This window comes from Coloeus monedula (assembly GCF_965178545.1).
Source record: "Coloeus monedula genome assembly, chromosome: 1".
In the NCBI taxonomy this organism is placed as follows: Eukaryota; Metazoa; Chordata; class Aves; order Passeriformes; family Corvidae; genus Coloeus; species Coloeus monedula.
The window spans coordinates 62,887,888-62,904,793 of NC_138781.1; the positions used below are offsets into that span (position 1 = coordinate 62,887,888).

The 16,906-nt window shown below is 39.3% G+C and overlaps 1 protein-coding gene across 1 annotated transcript in view; it reads left to right on the top strand.

Annotated features, from left to right (window-relative positions):
• Positions 1-16,906, top strand: part of COL15A1 (collagen type XV alpha 1 chain) — a gene marked incomplete at its 3' end in the record, with an annotated part of 115,085 nt that overhangs the window by 32,196 nt on the left and 65,983 nt on the right. The window contains exons 3-9 of the mRNA XM_082277640.1: positions 5,151-5,698; positions 8,560-8,634; positions 9,066-9,158; positions 11,476-11,602; positions 12,489-12,607; positions 15,803-15,931; positions 16,531-16,557. Of these exons, the coding sequence (XP_082133766.1) occupies positions 5,151-5,698; positions 8,560-8,634; positions 9,066-9,158; positions 11,476-11,602; positions 12,489-12,607; positions 15,803-15,931; positions 16,531-16,557 (1,118 nt within the window). The remainder of the gene's footprint in view (positions 1-5,150; positions 5,699-8,559; positions 8,635-9,065; positions 9,159-11,475; positions 11,603-12,488; positions 12,608-15,802; positions 15,932-16,530; positions 16,558-16,906) is intronic.

Consider the following 16,906-nt stretch of genomic DNA (forward strand, 5'->3'; position numbering starts at 1 on the left):
CAATTTTCTTACTGCACCTCTTAACTGCACTCGATATAAAATAATGTTCTATTACAGTTACAGCATCTCTTTGAATGTGGAGTAGAGACAGCAGAGGCACTGCACTGTTGAGACAGAGATGGTTTATTTATGCTGCTGGAAAGGGAGCTTATAACCTGAAGTTATCATTATTTGGACTGGAAGAGAACAGGGAAGCAGGGTCAGCTTGGCTCAAGTTTACAGATCGGGAAGTGCCTGATCTTGGCTGCTCTGAGCCTGGTTTGGTTATGAAAGCCTATGTAGAATATTGCTTTCATCTCATTTCCTTAAAAGAACATGAAAAAGGAGCTGCCAGCAAGGCTCATGCAGCAGTGGGCAGCAGTGAAATGAGGTGTTCTTGCACAGGATGAAAGTCAATGACTATGGAGTGAACGGACTTTTACAGGCATGGGCCAGGAGCAGCTCCAATAAAAGTGTCTGAAGAGGAACGGGGGAAACACTAGGTGAACTTAAGCTAAAAATAAAGGGAAAATAATGATTTCATTCAAAAGCCAGCATCCATCCCACTCCCATCTGCGTGGAGCCATCCAAGCGCTCCCTTGAGTGAGTTGAAAACAGCTGTCGTAGTCTTAGCAACAGGGTGGTTGACTTCTTGCGTTTAGCAAATAGCAACCACTTGAGCATGTTATTCTGACCCTTACGTACCCATGACAGTTCATTAACCTGGAGCAGAATTGGGCTAAATGTGGCAGCTGATTTACCTGAATAATTGTGTCAACAGGCATTTCTAGCTCAAAACAATAGGAAACATACATGGGACAATCCTCAATGTTAGTTGAATTAATATTACTGCTAAAATTTAAGTGGTTGGGGCCAAATATGACAAACAATTCTAACTTCAGTCTTTGCATTCGTGTAGTTGAGATAGTCCAGCTCAAGCATCTTCTCACAGCAAGGAAGACAACAGCAGTGTGTTTATTTTGTAGTAGTGTGACTTGGGTTGGTCTTACCATACCGGTGCCTATAATACTCTTTTGCTCAAAGGACTTGTCAATATTTAATTTTTTTTTTTTTTCAGACTTGGGACATTGGAACTGTGTATTTTAAAGTGAGGCTGAGATGGGTAGTTCTGTCTATGCCAGAGGTGAGGGCCTTGCCTTTGAACTCTGCTTCTATTTTCTAGTGGTGAAACCATGGATAAAAGTAGACTGACAAACAGTGTCCTTATCTGTAACCCTGTAGCCTTTGACTCTGTTGTAGTAGTTTCCCAAAGCCTGTGTGATAATATGCCTTATATCACCTTTGAAGTTAGTTTGTGTCGAAGTGTGGTGTATCAGCTAGAAACAGGGACTGTGGGTATTCCAAATTTTAGATGAGCTCCTGTAGAGAACAGGAAATACAAATGCCCTACTCCAAGTGAATAATCTTGTGCTTTAAATTACTACTTGTAAGAAAATTCTGGATTCTAGTCATATTCCTAAAGTAGATTTTAATATAGCATCCTGATAGCATCTCCTCCAGAGAAGAGAAAGTTTTGGGGAGACTTTATAGCAAGTTCCAGTACCTAAAGGGGCCTGCAAGAGAGCTGGAGAGGGACTTTTCCCAAGGGCATGTAGTGGTCAGGCACATAAACTGAAGGGTTTGTTTAGATCAGATATTAGGAAGATGTTCCTTCCTTACGAGGGTGGTGAGGCCCCGGCACAAGTTGCCCAGAGAAGCTGTGGATGCCCCATCCCTGGAAGTGTTCAAGGACAGGTTTGATGGGGCTCTGAGCAACCTGGTCCAGTGAAAGGTGTCCCTATCCATGGTGGAGGGGCTGAAGCTACATAACTTTTAAGGTCCCTTCCAACCCAAAGAATTCTATCATTCTATGATGCAGCTTGATCATCCAAGGTCTTTGGATCAGGCCTAGCATTGGGACCACCCTGCTCCATGAGAGAAAACATGAGGAGGAGGCAACCAGGATGAGGTCACACGTGCACAGTCCAGAGACCAGTGCTGTGTGTGCCAGAAACTTCATCTGAAAGGAGGCTCCTAACCAAAAAGTCACAGATGGGTGTAACAAGTTAAATTATATGAATGTGGACCTCCACCTCCATTCCCATTTATAGTATATAAATACTGTGCTTGTGCTTAACAGCTAAAACAAACACAGTAGGCCTCCATGCAGGTAAGTTTTTTCTTTCCTCTATACGCCATCCCCTGTGAGCAGTGAAAAAGTATTTTGGATCCCACAGGTTTGAAATTCCACCCTGCCTAAATAATTACATCCAAAAATTGCAATACAAGGAGAAAACCCAACTACCTAACCCCTACTGTTGTCATCTGCAGTCTTGAAACACTCCATATACTGACTTACAGGATGATTTTTACAACACACTGGTGCTTCTCAGATGGTCCCTGAAGCTACTCAGTGGGAATGACCAGCTATCAGCAAATTCTGTAACAATTCCAACTATAACATACAGTAACAAATAGCAACAAATGCAAAGTACAGCACAATTCATAGCTCTAAATTATAAAAAATTATGGGGTTATACTTGTTGAGATAAAATATAGCTAATATTAAAGCACCTTCCAGTGCCCCAGGTCTAGGAAACATGGATATAAATGGGATGAATTCTGGATGCTCCCCAATATCCAGTGCCTTAGTAGTGTTTGAAACAAAACTAATCTGGTGCAACATAGTGCTCTGCTGGCTTAAAGGTACTTAAAATAGCATAGCATTTACCTATTTATGTAAGAGAATAAGAGAGTATTTTTATTCTAACACAACCACATTAGGGAGACATTAATTTTGTCAGAGATAATTGAAAACCAGTGGCTGTAGGGCCTGTATTCTGCTTCTAACTGTGTCTCTAGGTCCACATAAATCCATTAAGAGCTGGGTATGAGCTGTAAGTACAGAATTTGGCTAGACGCTTCTTGTTTTGTTTTGATTTTCTGCAGTGGATAGGTGCAAGCTTCTATCCCAGCCTCTCTGAAGTTCAGACTTTTGCTGGGCCTTCTGATTTATTTTACTCAAATGAAAATCCTGATTCTTTGCTGTCTTTTGCTGCCACCTTTTGCAAATACGTTTTGTTTGTGTCAGAGGCTGTGCTGAAAGAGCTCATGTTTGGGGCTCTGTGTGCTACTGTTGGGTGACTGGGAAACTGCAACTAGACTGCAGCTCCACACGTTGTGTGGAGAGAATGAACAGGCTCTTTTCCAATCACCAAATCTTCCCTTGAGAATGGGAATTGTGAAATTACTGTTGTATTTATTAGTTTCACTCCTAGGATGCATCCTGCTGTCCAAGCCTGATTGCTGGACACATTAGATATTGTCCATCTCCTTTCTTGGTTACTTTGCCATGGCTCTTTGGCTGTAGGTTTGGTATCTGTGTAGGGTTCCTATATTATCCTTCAAGACTATTACTTTCTTTACCTTCTTACCCTTGTGTGATGGCTTATGTATTTTGTTTGTTGTGGAGGTTCCTTTATGTGTAAGTATATGTGAATAGAAAACATGACCCAGTATTAGACTCACAATCAAAATAGCGTTAGCTGTGTTTGGCCAGAAAAGAAGTATATCCACTTTTCAAGCTGTTTGGAAAGGGAAAAAAATCTATCTGGCAAAGTATTTAGAAGTGTCAAAGGGATTTTGTTTCTGAATGAGGAGCTAGTTTTTCTGTTTCCAAACAAAACATCTATACTTTCAAAAATGTTTCAGGGCAATTGTTTCTGTATGAAGCACACCGGCCTATTTTTCATTTAATGAGCTCCCCCTGGAAGTGTTCAAAAGGTGTGTGGATATGGCAACTGGGGACATGGTTAAGTAGTGAACACAGTGGCGCTGGGTTAACATTTGGACTCAAAGATCTTGGAGGGCTTTCCAACCTTTACGATTCTATGATTATAAAGTACAGAGAAGAGGATAGATTAGGATTTATTTCAACTGTACTATAACGTCTTTGGCACCAGAAAAACACTTTACAGTTTCTTTGCAAATCCACTAGTACAATGGAAGACACTTGGCCATGCATAGGCCAGGCTGGTACTGCATATGAGCAATCAATAACAGAAGCACATTGCAGCTAAAGAAATTCTCTAAGCTCTTAATCAGAGCCAGTTTGCCAGTTTACAGAGCAAAGAGTAAGGTTCTTTTATTTTGCCTGATTTTAATCAGGTACTTCAAGCAAAGTTTTTGAGTTCAATTTGCTTGCAGTATTCAGATGGACTGTCATACCTTTTCCATTACTATTCCATTTGGATTTATTCAGCTTATATAGCTGTTATAGTCACAGGTAACTGAATAAATTTAAAAATTGAAAGCAGATTTGTGCATAGATTCAGACCTGAATCACTCATGATTAAAAATGTTATCTTTTTTTGCTTGCTTTTACTTCTTAGAAGAAGAAAATTGGTAGTTCTGTTTCTGCTATGCTGCTAGAGTATGCCTTCCCAAGGTTAAAATTGGGTGCAGCTATTTAGCTGTTATCATTGCTCCTTCATTGCATGGTAGGTGTTGTCTCTCTGGGCATGTTTGGCAGAGATACATAATTCTTCCTGTTTGCCAGAGCGTAAATACTCTCATTTCAAAACTGAGTTATTGTTGCTGAATAGTATTTGTTGGGCAGTGCAGTTAAGGAGATAAACGTGAAAATAGGGCATAAATAAAATCTGACCTCTGTTGTAGACACAGGCAACTGTAATTTGCAAGCAAATCCACTGTAAATTTTATCCTGTTTTGTGAAACTGTGCCATGCTGTTTGTAGAGAACTATTGCTGTCTTTGTGACAATAAAGAATCTCAATTTATTTAAGAAAATGAATGTTGCTCGTTTTCCACTGAATCCACTATGCAAGCACACTCAGCATTTTCTGCAGTTTATGGACAGCTGAAGTAAATACATGTTGCAGGAAATCCTTGTTGCCGTTGAATTTCACCAAATGTTTACATGTGCCTTCCTTTAGCTTACAAGTAGCCTCTGTTAGTCAAAGGGCAAAGAATGACGTGCATACACAGCTACATGTGTTTAAGCACTACCTGGACTGTGGCCTGAAGTATTAGAAGTATGTTCCTGGTATTATAACACTACATTTCAGTTTTTCAGGCCTTTATTAAATCATGTAAATTAAATGGGCTCTGCGTACCTCAAGGATAAATAACACGTTTTTTTCTCATGCACAGAACGAGGCTCAAAAGGACACCTTGACCTCACGGAGTTAATAGGAGTCCCTCTTCCTCCTTCTGTCTACTTTGTCACGGGCTATGGAGGGTTCCCAGCTTACAGCTTTGGTCCAGATTCCAACATCGGCCGACTGACCAGCGCTATAATACCATCGCCTTTCTACAGAGATTTCGCTGTTGTGGTTACTGTGAAACCAAACAGTGATCGTGGAGGAGTGCTCTTTGCAGTAACAGATGCCTTCCAGAAAACAATCTACCTGGGACTGAGGATTTCACCAGTTGATGACAGCACCCAGAGAATAATCATGTACTACACAGAGCCTGGATCCCATATCTCCCGAGAGGCTGCTTCCTTTAAAGTGCCAGTGATGACTAACAGGTGGAATAGGTTTACAGTGACTGTTGAGGGAAATGATGTTGCTTTGTTCATGGATTGTGAAGAATATCAGAGGCTTCAGTTTCAAAGGTCTGCTCGGACCTTGGCATTTGAATCTGGCTCTGGGATATTTGTCGGTAATGCGGGAGCCACGGGACTGGAAAAGTTCACAGTAAGTGCTGTCTGACAAATTCACATTTCTCACTGTTTAATGCATGTACTCACTACCCAAGAAAGCCTGCTTACGGTGGTTATATCCCAAATGAGGGTCAAATCACATAGGTTTTATTTTCCATACCTAGGTAGGGTTTGGGCAGTGCAGTTATATAACCTCTGGTTTAAAATACAATGTTCTGAGATCCTCAGAAGTTTATTGATAGTCCAGATATTAAGCTCACTCTTCCATTTGAATATTAGAAATTTCAAAGTAAATATGTCACATAAATTTTTATGGCCTTTCTAAGAAGGGCAGATTTCAGAGAATCCATTTTCTTAATTTCTGAAAATACCTTACTATAAAGTGAAAGTTTTAAATTCTTATTAGTTAGGTATTCACATTCAACATCAGAAGGAGAATGATACCATCAAAGATAAAGATATTTGGAAGATAAATGTGTATTTTTACAGTTTATATATTATTTGTAGCTTATCAGGTGCTTTAGGAAATAGAATGCACCAAAACCACTACTACAAGGCTCCCAAGCCCTCTTAGCTTGAGTGCAAGCATCCTTCCTGCTGCATCCTGACTGAAATTCTCAGCCACTGAGAGCAGCCACTATGTGTAAGATCAACTTATTGTCGAACAGAAAGGGGAACCTCACACTTTATTTGTCTTATTTTTGTATTTCCTTACTTCAGAACTTGTACTGTGCTTTGTGAGATTAATGTCTCTTCTAAACTAGTAAAGCAGTAGCACAAAGCAGAGTGAATCCTTTTCTTTAGGGAATAAAGATGTTCTTTCCAAAGTTCAGGGGTACTGGCAGGTTGCGAGCTCCATCTGGTAAGCAACAAAGTTGATGTACTTTTATCATTTGTCTGACCAGTCTAAGCACCTAGAATCACAGAGCTATATTGATTAGCACCAATAAGGGGTGGAAAGTGATATGCAGGAAAACTGCCTGTTGGTGCTACCTTTCTTAGGCAAATAGGAAGACTGGAGTATTGTGAATGCCTGATCACTAAGTAGGATTGAGAAACATTCAAGAAAAGGAAACCACTTTGCTATCCCACCTGGAAAATGCACGTGATGATCACTTGCTGAGATTATCACCAATAAATATGATGACAGAAATGCATATAGTGGATGACACTGTAATGTATTTCCACTGAAACAAGCTGTTCTGTATGCTATATTGAGTACGTAAATTTCAGCCAATACTCTGATTGCTTCATTAGCACTAATTGTGACTTGTACTCTAGGTTCCTGTGCCTTTATTTTTTCATGCATCATCTGTCACAATTGCTTTTGGGTAGAAAAACTAAATGCTTGAACCTTGCTCAAACTCTGTTTCTGTGGCAAGAACTGTTTACATTAATTGCCCAAAACAGAAACAAATCTCAGCAGATTGTGCAAATGAATAGATGTCAGATGCTGGTTTGCTCTGGCTAATGGGAATTCATGTGTCTAAGGCTCTGGCTGTCAGACACAAAAGGACATAACTATCATCAGATTTATTGAAACCAAAGGAAAATAAAGCCCTGATGCTTGTAAAGAAAAGCGGAAGCCAGACAACAACCAAGTACAGCTGAATCAGTGATAATGCCAGATGCTGCAAACCAGTTTTAACAGGGAAGGCACCAGCAGCCACAAGACCCAGAAAGTAAATAAAGTATCTCATATCTACCATCCCTGTCGTGCAGGCTTTCCTAGTTGGAGAAATCGGCTAGCAGTAACATTGGGGGAACATTACAGCTCTCCATTTTACCATTCCTTTACCATTCAGGGCCACAGATTAGAGCAAGAGGAGAAAAATGTGTTCTCCAAATGTGATTCACTTGTACTGTGAAAAAATTATCACTTCCAGGAGACTGTTTAATTGGTTGTGCTTGTTTCATGTATGATTTTTCAGTGAACTGTTCTGTCAGTCTGACATTGTTCAATATCTGAGTTGCCCATTACATTTTGAGAGAAATAGGATGGTTGAGACTACTGAGCTGTTGCCTCAGAAGGCCAGCAAACTCAGGAGGTACCAACTGCTTGAGTTTTATGGTCTTTAAAGGTACAGAAATTATAGGATTGTTTAAGATAGAATGACAAATTTTACTCCTTTCTAAAAAATTCTATGTGGTGTGTTATATGTAAACTGGTTCTTGACTTGAATATCCATCTTTGTGCCCTACATGTGCATCATGTCTAACTCTGTGAAATCTTGTAATAACAAAACATCTCCCACGTTTCTTAAAACACTTTGAGTCTTTGCAGAAACAACAGTTAAATGTTTAACATGGAATTGTTACTGCTCCTTCAGCATGTCAGACTGAGAAGTACAGTTTGTGACTCTGAAAAAAAGAAACATTTGTTATCAGAAAATCCATCTCCTTTATTTCTTCTCTGGAAAGTTTTAAACTGGTTTCTTCCTGACCCACTTCATCACTTATTGGTATTCCCTTCCCATCCTTTGTCTCCATTTTTAGGGGCTTTCACATGCCACTTCTGGAGCTGCAACACACTTCTTCACTAAAAAAAGCAGACAGTGTTTTACAGAGTGTAGGACACAATCCAGGACTAGATCATTCGGCTGGGGAACTAACCATGCAGTGTGGTGACCATAATGTCATTGGGACATGGCAGTCATTATATTCTGGCAGCTTCAATTTGTTCTGCATTTTGCAAAAGGAGAATGTACAAACATATTTACATCTTTAAATCTGTATTATTATCATAAAATTTCATACTTCAGATCATTTTCCAAGTAAATCTGAACACAGTTTGGGGTATTTTGTTGCTTTAATTCCCACCGTTCACCCCCACTCCCCCTCACACATGCCACTTAAAATATTACTTCCTTGAAATGTTTTTGATGTTCCATGCAGGGCTCGATTCAACATCTGACAATCAAATCTGACCCAAGGGCTGCTGAAGATCATTGTGAAGATGATGATCCTTATGTAAGTATTCTTACAAACACTTCCTCAATGCCTCAGAGATTTCAAAGTAAATTTCCATTTGACATCTTTCATAACACTATATGTAGTGTTTTTTTCTTGGAGACATATATCATATTTAAAACTATCGGGGGAGGGAGGGATTTTTTTTCCTGTACAACCCCCAAACCTGTTTCTTAAAAAAGTATCATTTTATTTGCATTTCCTGAAAGGTCGAAAACACCTTTCAGGAAATGAACTATGGCTTTTATTTTTCTGAAGGGTTATTTTGATGGAATACTGTAAGTACTGAAATAAGTTAACATAATGACACTGAGGCTTCGGCAACCAAAAAAAAAGGGGGTTTTTTATGCATTTAAATAGCCAGTTCCTTGGAGATCATGCTTTTCTCCCTGACTTTTATGAATTTCCTCCCATAACTGGGTTTTGCACAGGCTTCAGGGGACAGCAGTGGCAATGGCAGCGTTCAAGAACATGATGTTTCTGAGGCACAAGAAGCCCTTGGATCTTTCCATCTTCCCATACGGGTAAATCTATTTGATTTATTTACTTTAAAATTCTGGTTTAATATTACTCTTTTAAAGGGTGGGGTCTGGATTTGATGAGTAGCTTTCATATTTGTCAATTTCCAAAGGCTCCCCTGAGAACAACGTGCACCCATCCATGAGAACGATGGCACTGTGCTAGATAAAAAATCTCATCTATTTGACAACAGTCAGTAACCAGAGCTTGAGAAGAGTATAATACAAGATTGGGAAAATATATATGACACTTACTGGGAACACTCTTTTACTCTGCATCAATTTTTATCTCAGGAAATGCTTGAGCCAAGAGTATATGTGGCTAGTGGAACTCAGCTGAGTTATTAATCCTTGAATTTCTTGCTTGTTTGATTGGGATTTTTTTAACACATGAGAATTTTACCATCCTCAGATTCCTGCTGCAGAGTTCCTTAGCTAATTTAATGACATGTTTTGTGAAGGACATGCACCTTTCTCTTGCCCTTCTGAACGTGCTGTGGCTCTCATTTGGTGGTTAATCAACTGGATGACAGAGTAAACAGCTGTTTCTTACCATATTTAGAGATTCTTATCACATCGTGTCCCACTCCCTTTCTGTGCCAGGCTTAAATGTTCCAGTCCATTCCTCACAATGAAGTTTTCCATGCTGTTTGTACCAAACATTCTTTTTTTAAATACAAGTTCTCATTGGTTCCTTTAGAGAAAATCAGTAGGTTTCTGAGAAATGACTTCACAGAAACCATGCTCACATTTGCATGATATAGCACATACTTCAGCTATTTCACTGTTGAATCTTAACAGAACCTGTGGGCAAGTACTTTTTGGTTGTGATGCCCTGTCATGCACTTACTGTGTTTCCTACCTTTTCATACAAAGACTTCAGTTTTAGACAGATCCTCTGTTCAGTTTCCCAAGAATATTTTTCTGCAGGAATTTTAACTCTTCCAGGGTCAACATGAATGGAAGAAAATCTTATTTTTTTGTGTTATAGACTTCAAATTCCCTGATCACTCTTTTTGTAACTTCAATAAATATTGACCTGGCTTCCTGCTCCTGATGTGTTTGAATTAATTTTTATTAATTTTTTTGCCTTTTATGTATATCTCAATAAACTCATTTTGGCCTGCCTTGTGCTTTGCACAGAATCACAGACTAGCTGAGTTTGAAAGGGACCTCTGAAAATTGCCCTGCCCAATTCCCTCTTCAAACCAGAGCCAAATACAGCAGGTTGCTCAGTGAGCAGGTTGTTCAGTGCCAGTGGGTTTTGGATTTCCTCGAGAATGGAGACTCCACAGCCTCTCTGTTTCAATGCAAATTTTTTCTGACATAGAGCCTGAATTTCTTGTATTTTAATGTGTGTCCGTTGTCTCTTTTCCCTTCACTGGCTACAACCAGTGAGAAGGATCTAGTTCTGTCTTCTTTATTCGCTCTTATCAGGATCTTCTACACATTGATAAGATTGTTCTGAGCCTTCTTGAGGTAGTCCTTGCTCTCTTATCTTTCTCTAAGGGGTCAAAAGACAGGCAGCTGGCCCCAGCCAGTACTGCTACATTGGGTAATTTCTCACTGGATGCAGGATGTGCACTTTATTTTTCCTGAATTTCTGCAGCCAGCTAGGATTTTTCCAAATGGCAGCAAAATGACCTAGTGCTTGATGACTCTCCATTTTCCATCACACCACAAAATTTAATCCATGAAATCATACTGTGCCTTGACTTTTTCTCATTTGGATACAACTGTGACTAATTCAGGAAAGATGTCTAGCTTCTCCATACAGAAAAATATCAATTTAGCTATTGTTGTCAGCTTCTGTTTAATAATCTTCATAATTACTCCACTGTTCAAAATTACACACAGAAATAGTAGAACTTTTGGCTTTTATTCCTCCTTCTGAAATATGTGATTTAATCCCAGCTGGCCACTAAGCATCAGACAGCCACTCACCCATTGCCCCACCAGTGGGATGGGGAGAGAATTGGAAGAGAAGTCAGAAAACTTGTGGGTTGAGATAAAGAGACTTTAATAGGTAAAGCAATGCTGAGCCAGAATGAAACAAGCCAAAAGTTGTACTTAAAAATGCAGTCCTGACAAGTGTACATTGCTTGTGTTTTTCTCCCTCTCTATGGGTTTGTCAAGTGTACATCCCTTGCTTTGGAGGAATGGAGCCCAAAGGTATTACACTAATTTCTCTCAAAATTCTGTATTGCTTCATACATGTGGTAGTTCTGATTACTGTGCTTTGAGGAAGGTAACCTAGCAATTCTTCCATTTAGATATGTGATAAGCCTTTACTCTAAACCTTTCTTTGGGATTTTTTTTTTAGCCTGAAGATACGTTGGCTGAGCCAGTGGAAGCCCCCCCAACCATATTGTCTTATTTGGAAGAAAATGATTTCTCTGGAAATCACAGATCAGAAGAAACCTCAGAAGCAGCTAAATTTAAAGAAAAAGGCACTGCCTCGGGTTTTTGGTTTTTTGGGGGGGTGGGGTCATTTACATTCTCTGGTTTTGCGTCTCTCATTTCCCTGTGTATGGAAATCCACTCTCATATTTTGGGTGCTGCCAGGAAAGGAAAATCCTATGGTTTTGGGCATCCCGCGTGCTAGAAAAGAATTGTCACATCATACATTAGGTCTGCAAATAGTCCTGCTGGCTCTAAAGCCATGTGGCACCTTTAAAAAGGGTTTAAGATGGGCATTTATTTGATGACCTGATACAGTAAACCACAGCCTTTCATGTAAAACTGAATACCACCACTGAATAAACAACTATATCCTACTTCTGTTCCCTTCAAAGGACGTGAATGTGCCTAGTGCACTAGTGGGGTGTTTTGGGTGCAAGTGTAGGCAGCAAAGCAATGAGAGCAAGGTATAATGCAGTGAGGAATCCAGTCCTCCATGGCTAGAACAACTTCAGGGCACTCCTAGAAAACATTAAAAAATGCTAGTCATATTAATAAGGCCAAAGACAATGTTACAATTTAAATTCTATACATACTTCAGATAGTACCTATTGTAATTAACTCTTATTTTTTGTGTTACATGGATGACAAATAGGAAGCCATTAGACTAGAACTAGAGGAAAAAATGATAATGCAATACAGTCCATGACCTTAAAATAGACATTTGTTTTGTAATTTTACTCTCACCTTTCTCTTTTTTTCTTTTCTTTTAAAATTTTCAGAGCTGTTAAATGACTAAGATTAATCTTTGGAATATATTTTAGTCATAATCTGAATAATTTCTTTTTTCATACAACTTGCAGCATCAGTCTCTGATAAATACCTCTGGGCAGGTTTTATTTTGCACTCTCATTAATAAATAATTATTTTATTTAGATTCAGCTGTCATGGAAACTGGACAAGGCAACAGTGAGTCTACCACTGTCACACAGAAAATGTTAAGAGAAGAAGATGGCTCTGGTGCTGATGTTTTGCCAGGAGTAAGCAGAGAGGAGGTCTGTATAATGGGTTTATTACATGCCTAATCTTTTTGTCCCAAGAACAGGAAAATCCATGAATTCCAGGTGTTTCTCTGAGTTGGTACCTTGATCTATTCCATCTTAACAGCATGGAGAAATAGAAGATACTTTTTAAGTTCTTGAATGTCTTTTCATGACATCAGATTGAAAAGCACTTGCACTGTGCAGAAGTTTGGATCTATAACCATTGAAATGGGCTTGAGATTTTTGACTAAAAATTGATTTTGTTCTTTCAGTTTTGCAGTTTTTTCAGTTTGAATTTAAGAAAGTGAGAAACAAAGAAAATAGCTGACTAAATCCTCATTTTGCCAGGACCGGGAATAACTGTAAATTACATTCAAGCCGTCAAAGCTAGTCACATTTTTTAAAGAACCCTTCGTCAAATCCCTTATAAAATTAGATTCTCCTTTTGGCTAGGCTCCTGTGGGTGTGGCTCCTAGACAAGGAAACAAAGACCCAATGCAAGGCTGTAGCCTGTCTCTAGTTTGATGTTTGCACAGTGCTGAGGAAAATAGCAGCTCTTTTAACTCCTGCACAGAGCATGCACCAGCCTCTCCAAATGGAGCATCTGCCCCATGTAGCAAAGTCACTCTCTCTGGTGAGACACTGGACTTTGAAAAATATTGCATTTGTAAGGTAGTGTGTAACCTGAATTCTGTGAGATTCTAAAAATTAAAATTACATACATCACTCATTTGGAATCCTGTGAGCTACTCAAATACTTGCCTTACTTGTTGATACATTTCAAATTAATCAGTTGGCAGTACAATTTTTGTTAATTAACGTTCCTAATTCAACAGCCACCACAGATTTTTCTAAGCAGAAAATAAATAATGACCTTTCCTTCCTCTTGCCTTTGAGACTCCTACACTGTAAGTCCATTCTTTGTATTGCTTGAAACTACAGTCAGTTATGACAGCTTCTTTTTGCCTGAAAACACACCGTGTCATGAATGACAGAAATTTAGAATAAAATTTCCACATTGTGTGTGTTTCGTTCAAATGGTTAAGGTTGCTCCTTGCAGGGTCTTCTTGTGTTCCTGTGTTTACTGTGGTAAAAGATAGTAAGTGGTGAAGCATTAAGTTAAGGATCATCCATAGGAGCTGACATACAAGAAATTTCAGTATTTGTTAGAGAACTTCCCAATATAATTCCTCTAACATTTTCATGCCTGCGTTCACATTTTTTTAAAGCAGCACTTCTAATCTTAGCTTATATAAATAAATAGATAAACTAAATACCAGATAAACTATTACTATTACCATTTCTTTTTCTTTTCTTTTTTAGGACATTTTTCTTAAATAAAAATCCAGTCTTGACTTAAGAAGTGTGACACCTAATGCTTAAATCTACTGTGACAAGTAGTTTTGCTACTTATCTTTACAAGTTTTCCTTGACTTTATTTCAATTTCTACATATTTTTCACTACACAGATACCCAAGATGACTATATATTATGATAATGACCAATCTTTTAGAAAATAATAATAAAGAAAAAAAGTTGTTACTGCCACTTCTCTCTCAGTTTTTACATGTACCCAGTGTTACTCCTTTCTAGGTGCAGAATCCAGCATTTGTTCTTGTTTAGTTTGATGCTATTAATCACAGCCCCAATGCTGCAAGCTACCCAGATCTCTCTGCAAGGCCTCCTGTCCTTCAAGACAGTCAGCAGCACCTCCCAGTTTGGAATCATCAGTGAACTTGCTCATGGTGCATTCAAGCCTGCATCCAGGTCATTGATAAATACATTGAACAGAACTGGCCCTAGGACTGATCCCTGAGGAACACCACTGGTGACCAGTCACCAGCCAGATGTGGCCCTGTTCACCGCAACCCTTGAGCTGTGCCCTTCAGCCAGTTCTTCACCCAGCACACCATGAACCCACTCATCCCACAGTCAGAAAATGTGCCCCAAAGGATGCTGTGATGGACAGCATCAAAAACCTTACAAAACCCCAGGGAAATTACATCCACCTCTGTCTCTTCATCCTTCATGTGGGTGACTTCACCACAGAAAGGTAGCGAATTAGTTAAGCAGGACTTTCGCTTTGTGAACCCATGTTGAGTGCTCCTGATAAGTGCAGTGCTCTTTAAATGCCTTTCAATGGTACTCGGTATGATCTTCTCCTTAATTTTTGAGGAACTGAGATTAGTCTAACAGATCTGTAGTTCTTCATCTTCCCTTACACCCTTTTTGTATGCTGGAATAACACTGACTGTCTTCCAGTCAACAGGATCTCCCAAGACTCCCAAGACCTTTGGTAGATGATTGAGAGGTGTCCTGCCATACCATCTGCTACCTCCTTCAGCACTCTAACATTGTATCAACAATCCTGTTATCTCATTCAGGCTATGATCTCTACCCACAGTTTAACTAAATAGATTCTCTTCTAACGCTTCTCCAGATGGGAAAAAATTATTTGAGAGTTACTCAGGATGTATTTCATCCCTCCTAGTTTCATTAGCTGCCAATGGAGATCAAAATATTCCATTGGTGCTATAAAATATGAGTAAATCCTAGTGCTTATTTCAAAATACAATACTGATTTATGTGGGTTTTTCTGTATAATGTATTTTAATTTAAATATGTAATAATGTCCAGGCTTCATTCCTGGAAGGTCTTATTTTGTTCCTGGAATATTTAAATTATTCCTTCTGTTATTCTTACTTTCTCTTAACCAAATACTAATGTTTAGCAATATTTTAGTCTTGCTGTTGTCCATTTTTACTCTTTGTTATCATTGCTTCATCTTCTGCAACTTTTTAACCAGTATGTAACCCTCTTTTGTTAGAGTCATAAATCTTGGGGAAGTTGGCTAAAGCACTCCTAAACATGTCTATCTTAACTCACAGTTTTCTCCCTGACAGATTGAGTACGTGAAAATGATATCTTTCAAACCTGCACTATTGACTTAGACTGTGCAGATTATTGTGGATATGAAATTAGATCATAGTCATTTGCATTTAGGTGACCAGCTCAGAGAGCAACTTAATTTGTTGGTGCATGAATGATCTTTAATTTGGATTGCCTTTGCTGAATGGAATATACTGTTTGTATGGTGCCTACCAGGTTCTGACTGCATTGAACAAAGCAAGGGCTCTAGGAGAGAGGAAAAGGGCGGGGGACAAGTAATGCAACACATTTTTCATATTTCATACTTTAATTGCTCAGGGCCAGAAAGGTCAAGAAGTAGAGGATGGGTCCACAGAATCTCTAGGAGGGTCAGGAATAGGAGATGTGGAAAATGAAGATCAAGGACCTCCTGGTTCTCCAGGGAAACTTGGACAACTTGGTCAGCCTGTGAGTATTTTCTCTCTGTTGAAAGAAAACACATATTTTGGAAAGGTTAATAGTGATCTGTCACACACGCATGAAGAGCTGGAACTGCACAGCCTTGCACGCTGTCACCAGTTACACTTCTATGAGATGGGTTTTAGTCCAGCAGCTCAGGAGCATCCTACCTGCACTTCACATGTGTCAGTGGCCACACAGGGGCCTAGTGAGTGACAGCCATCAGAAAGCAAAGGCAAACAGCTGCCATGCCAACATACAAATGTTCTCAGAGCAGCAATTCCACCAGCTCCTTGGGCAGTACTGCAGCGCCCTCCCAGCTGTCAGGTTTGAACATGTACAAAGCTACAAGACGCACAGGCCTCCTTCAGTGACTTCTCTATATCCAGGATGTTTCACACTTCAAATCCTTGTGAACCATCAGCCCAAGAGGCATGAGATTAAAGAGAGGTGCAAAACATCCCACTGTGCCATAGTGTTTGATATCGTTCTGGTTTGTTATTTTGTCACTGCACGGCACATCACAACTTAACTACTTGCTTTTCTCTTTTGCTATTTCTATGTTACAGTGTTTTATTTATCTTTCTAACAAAGATGTTTTATTTTAGGGCATTCCTGGTAAAAATGGGTTACCTGTAAGTACTCATTTATACATATTTTGGTTAACTGAATTAAGAAAAACATAACTTTTTTTTTGAGGCTCTACTACATTGAGGCTTAAGCAGTGAAGTGCTTTCTTCATCTCATCTCTTTAGAAGACAGTTCTGGTGCTGTAGTTGACATCCTCAGATTGTCAAGCGAGCAAAATCCAGGTCTCTAAGAGAAATTTATGATTTCCCAGTTGCAAAGAAAGAGGCATGGCATGGCATGGCATGGCATGGCATGGCATGGCATGGCATAAGCAGCTGTACCAGGAATTCAGCTCTGGTGAGGCTGGCTTTTTTTGCAGAGGGGAATTTCAAAAAGAGGACATACTCAGACTCA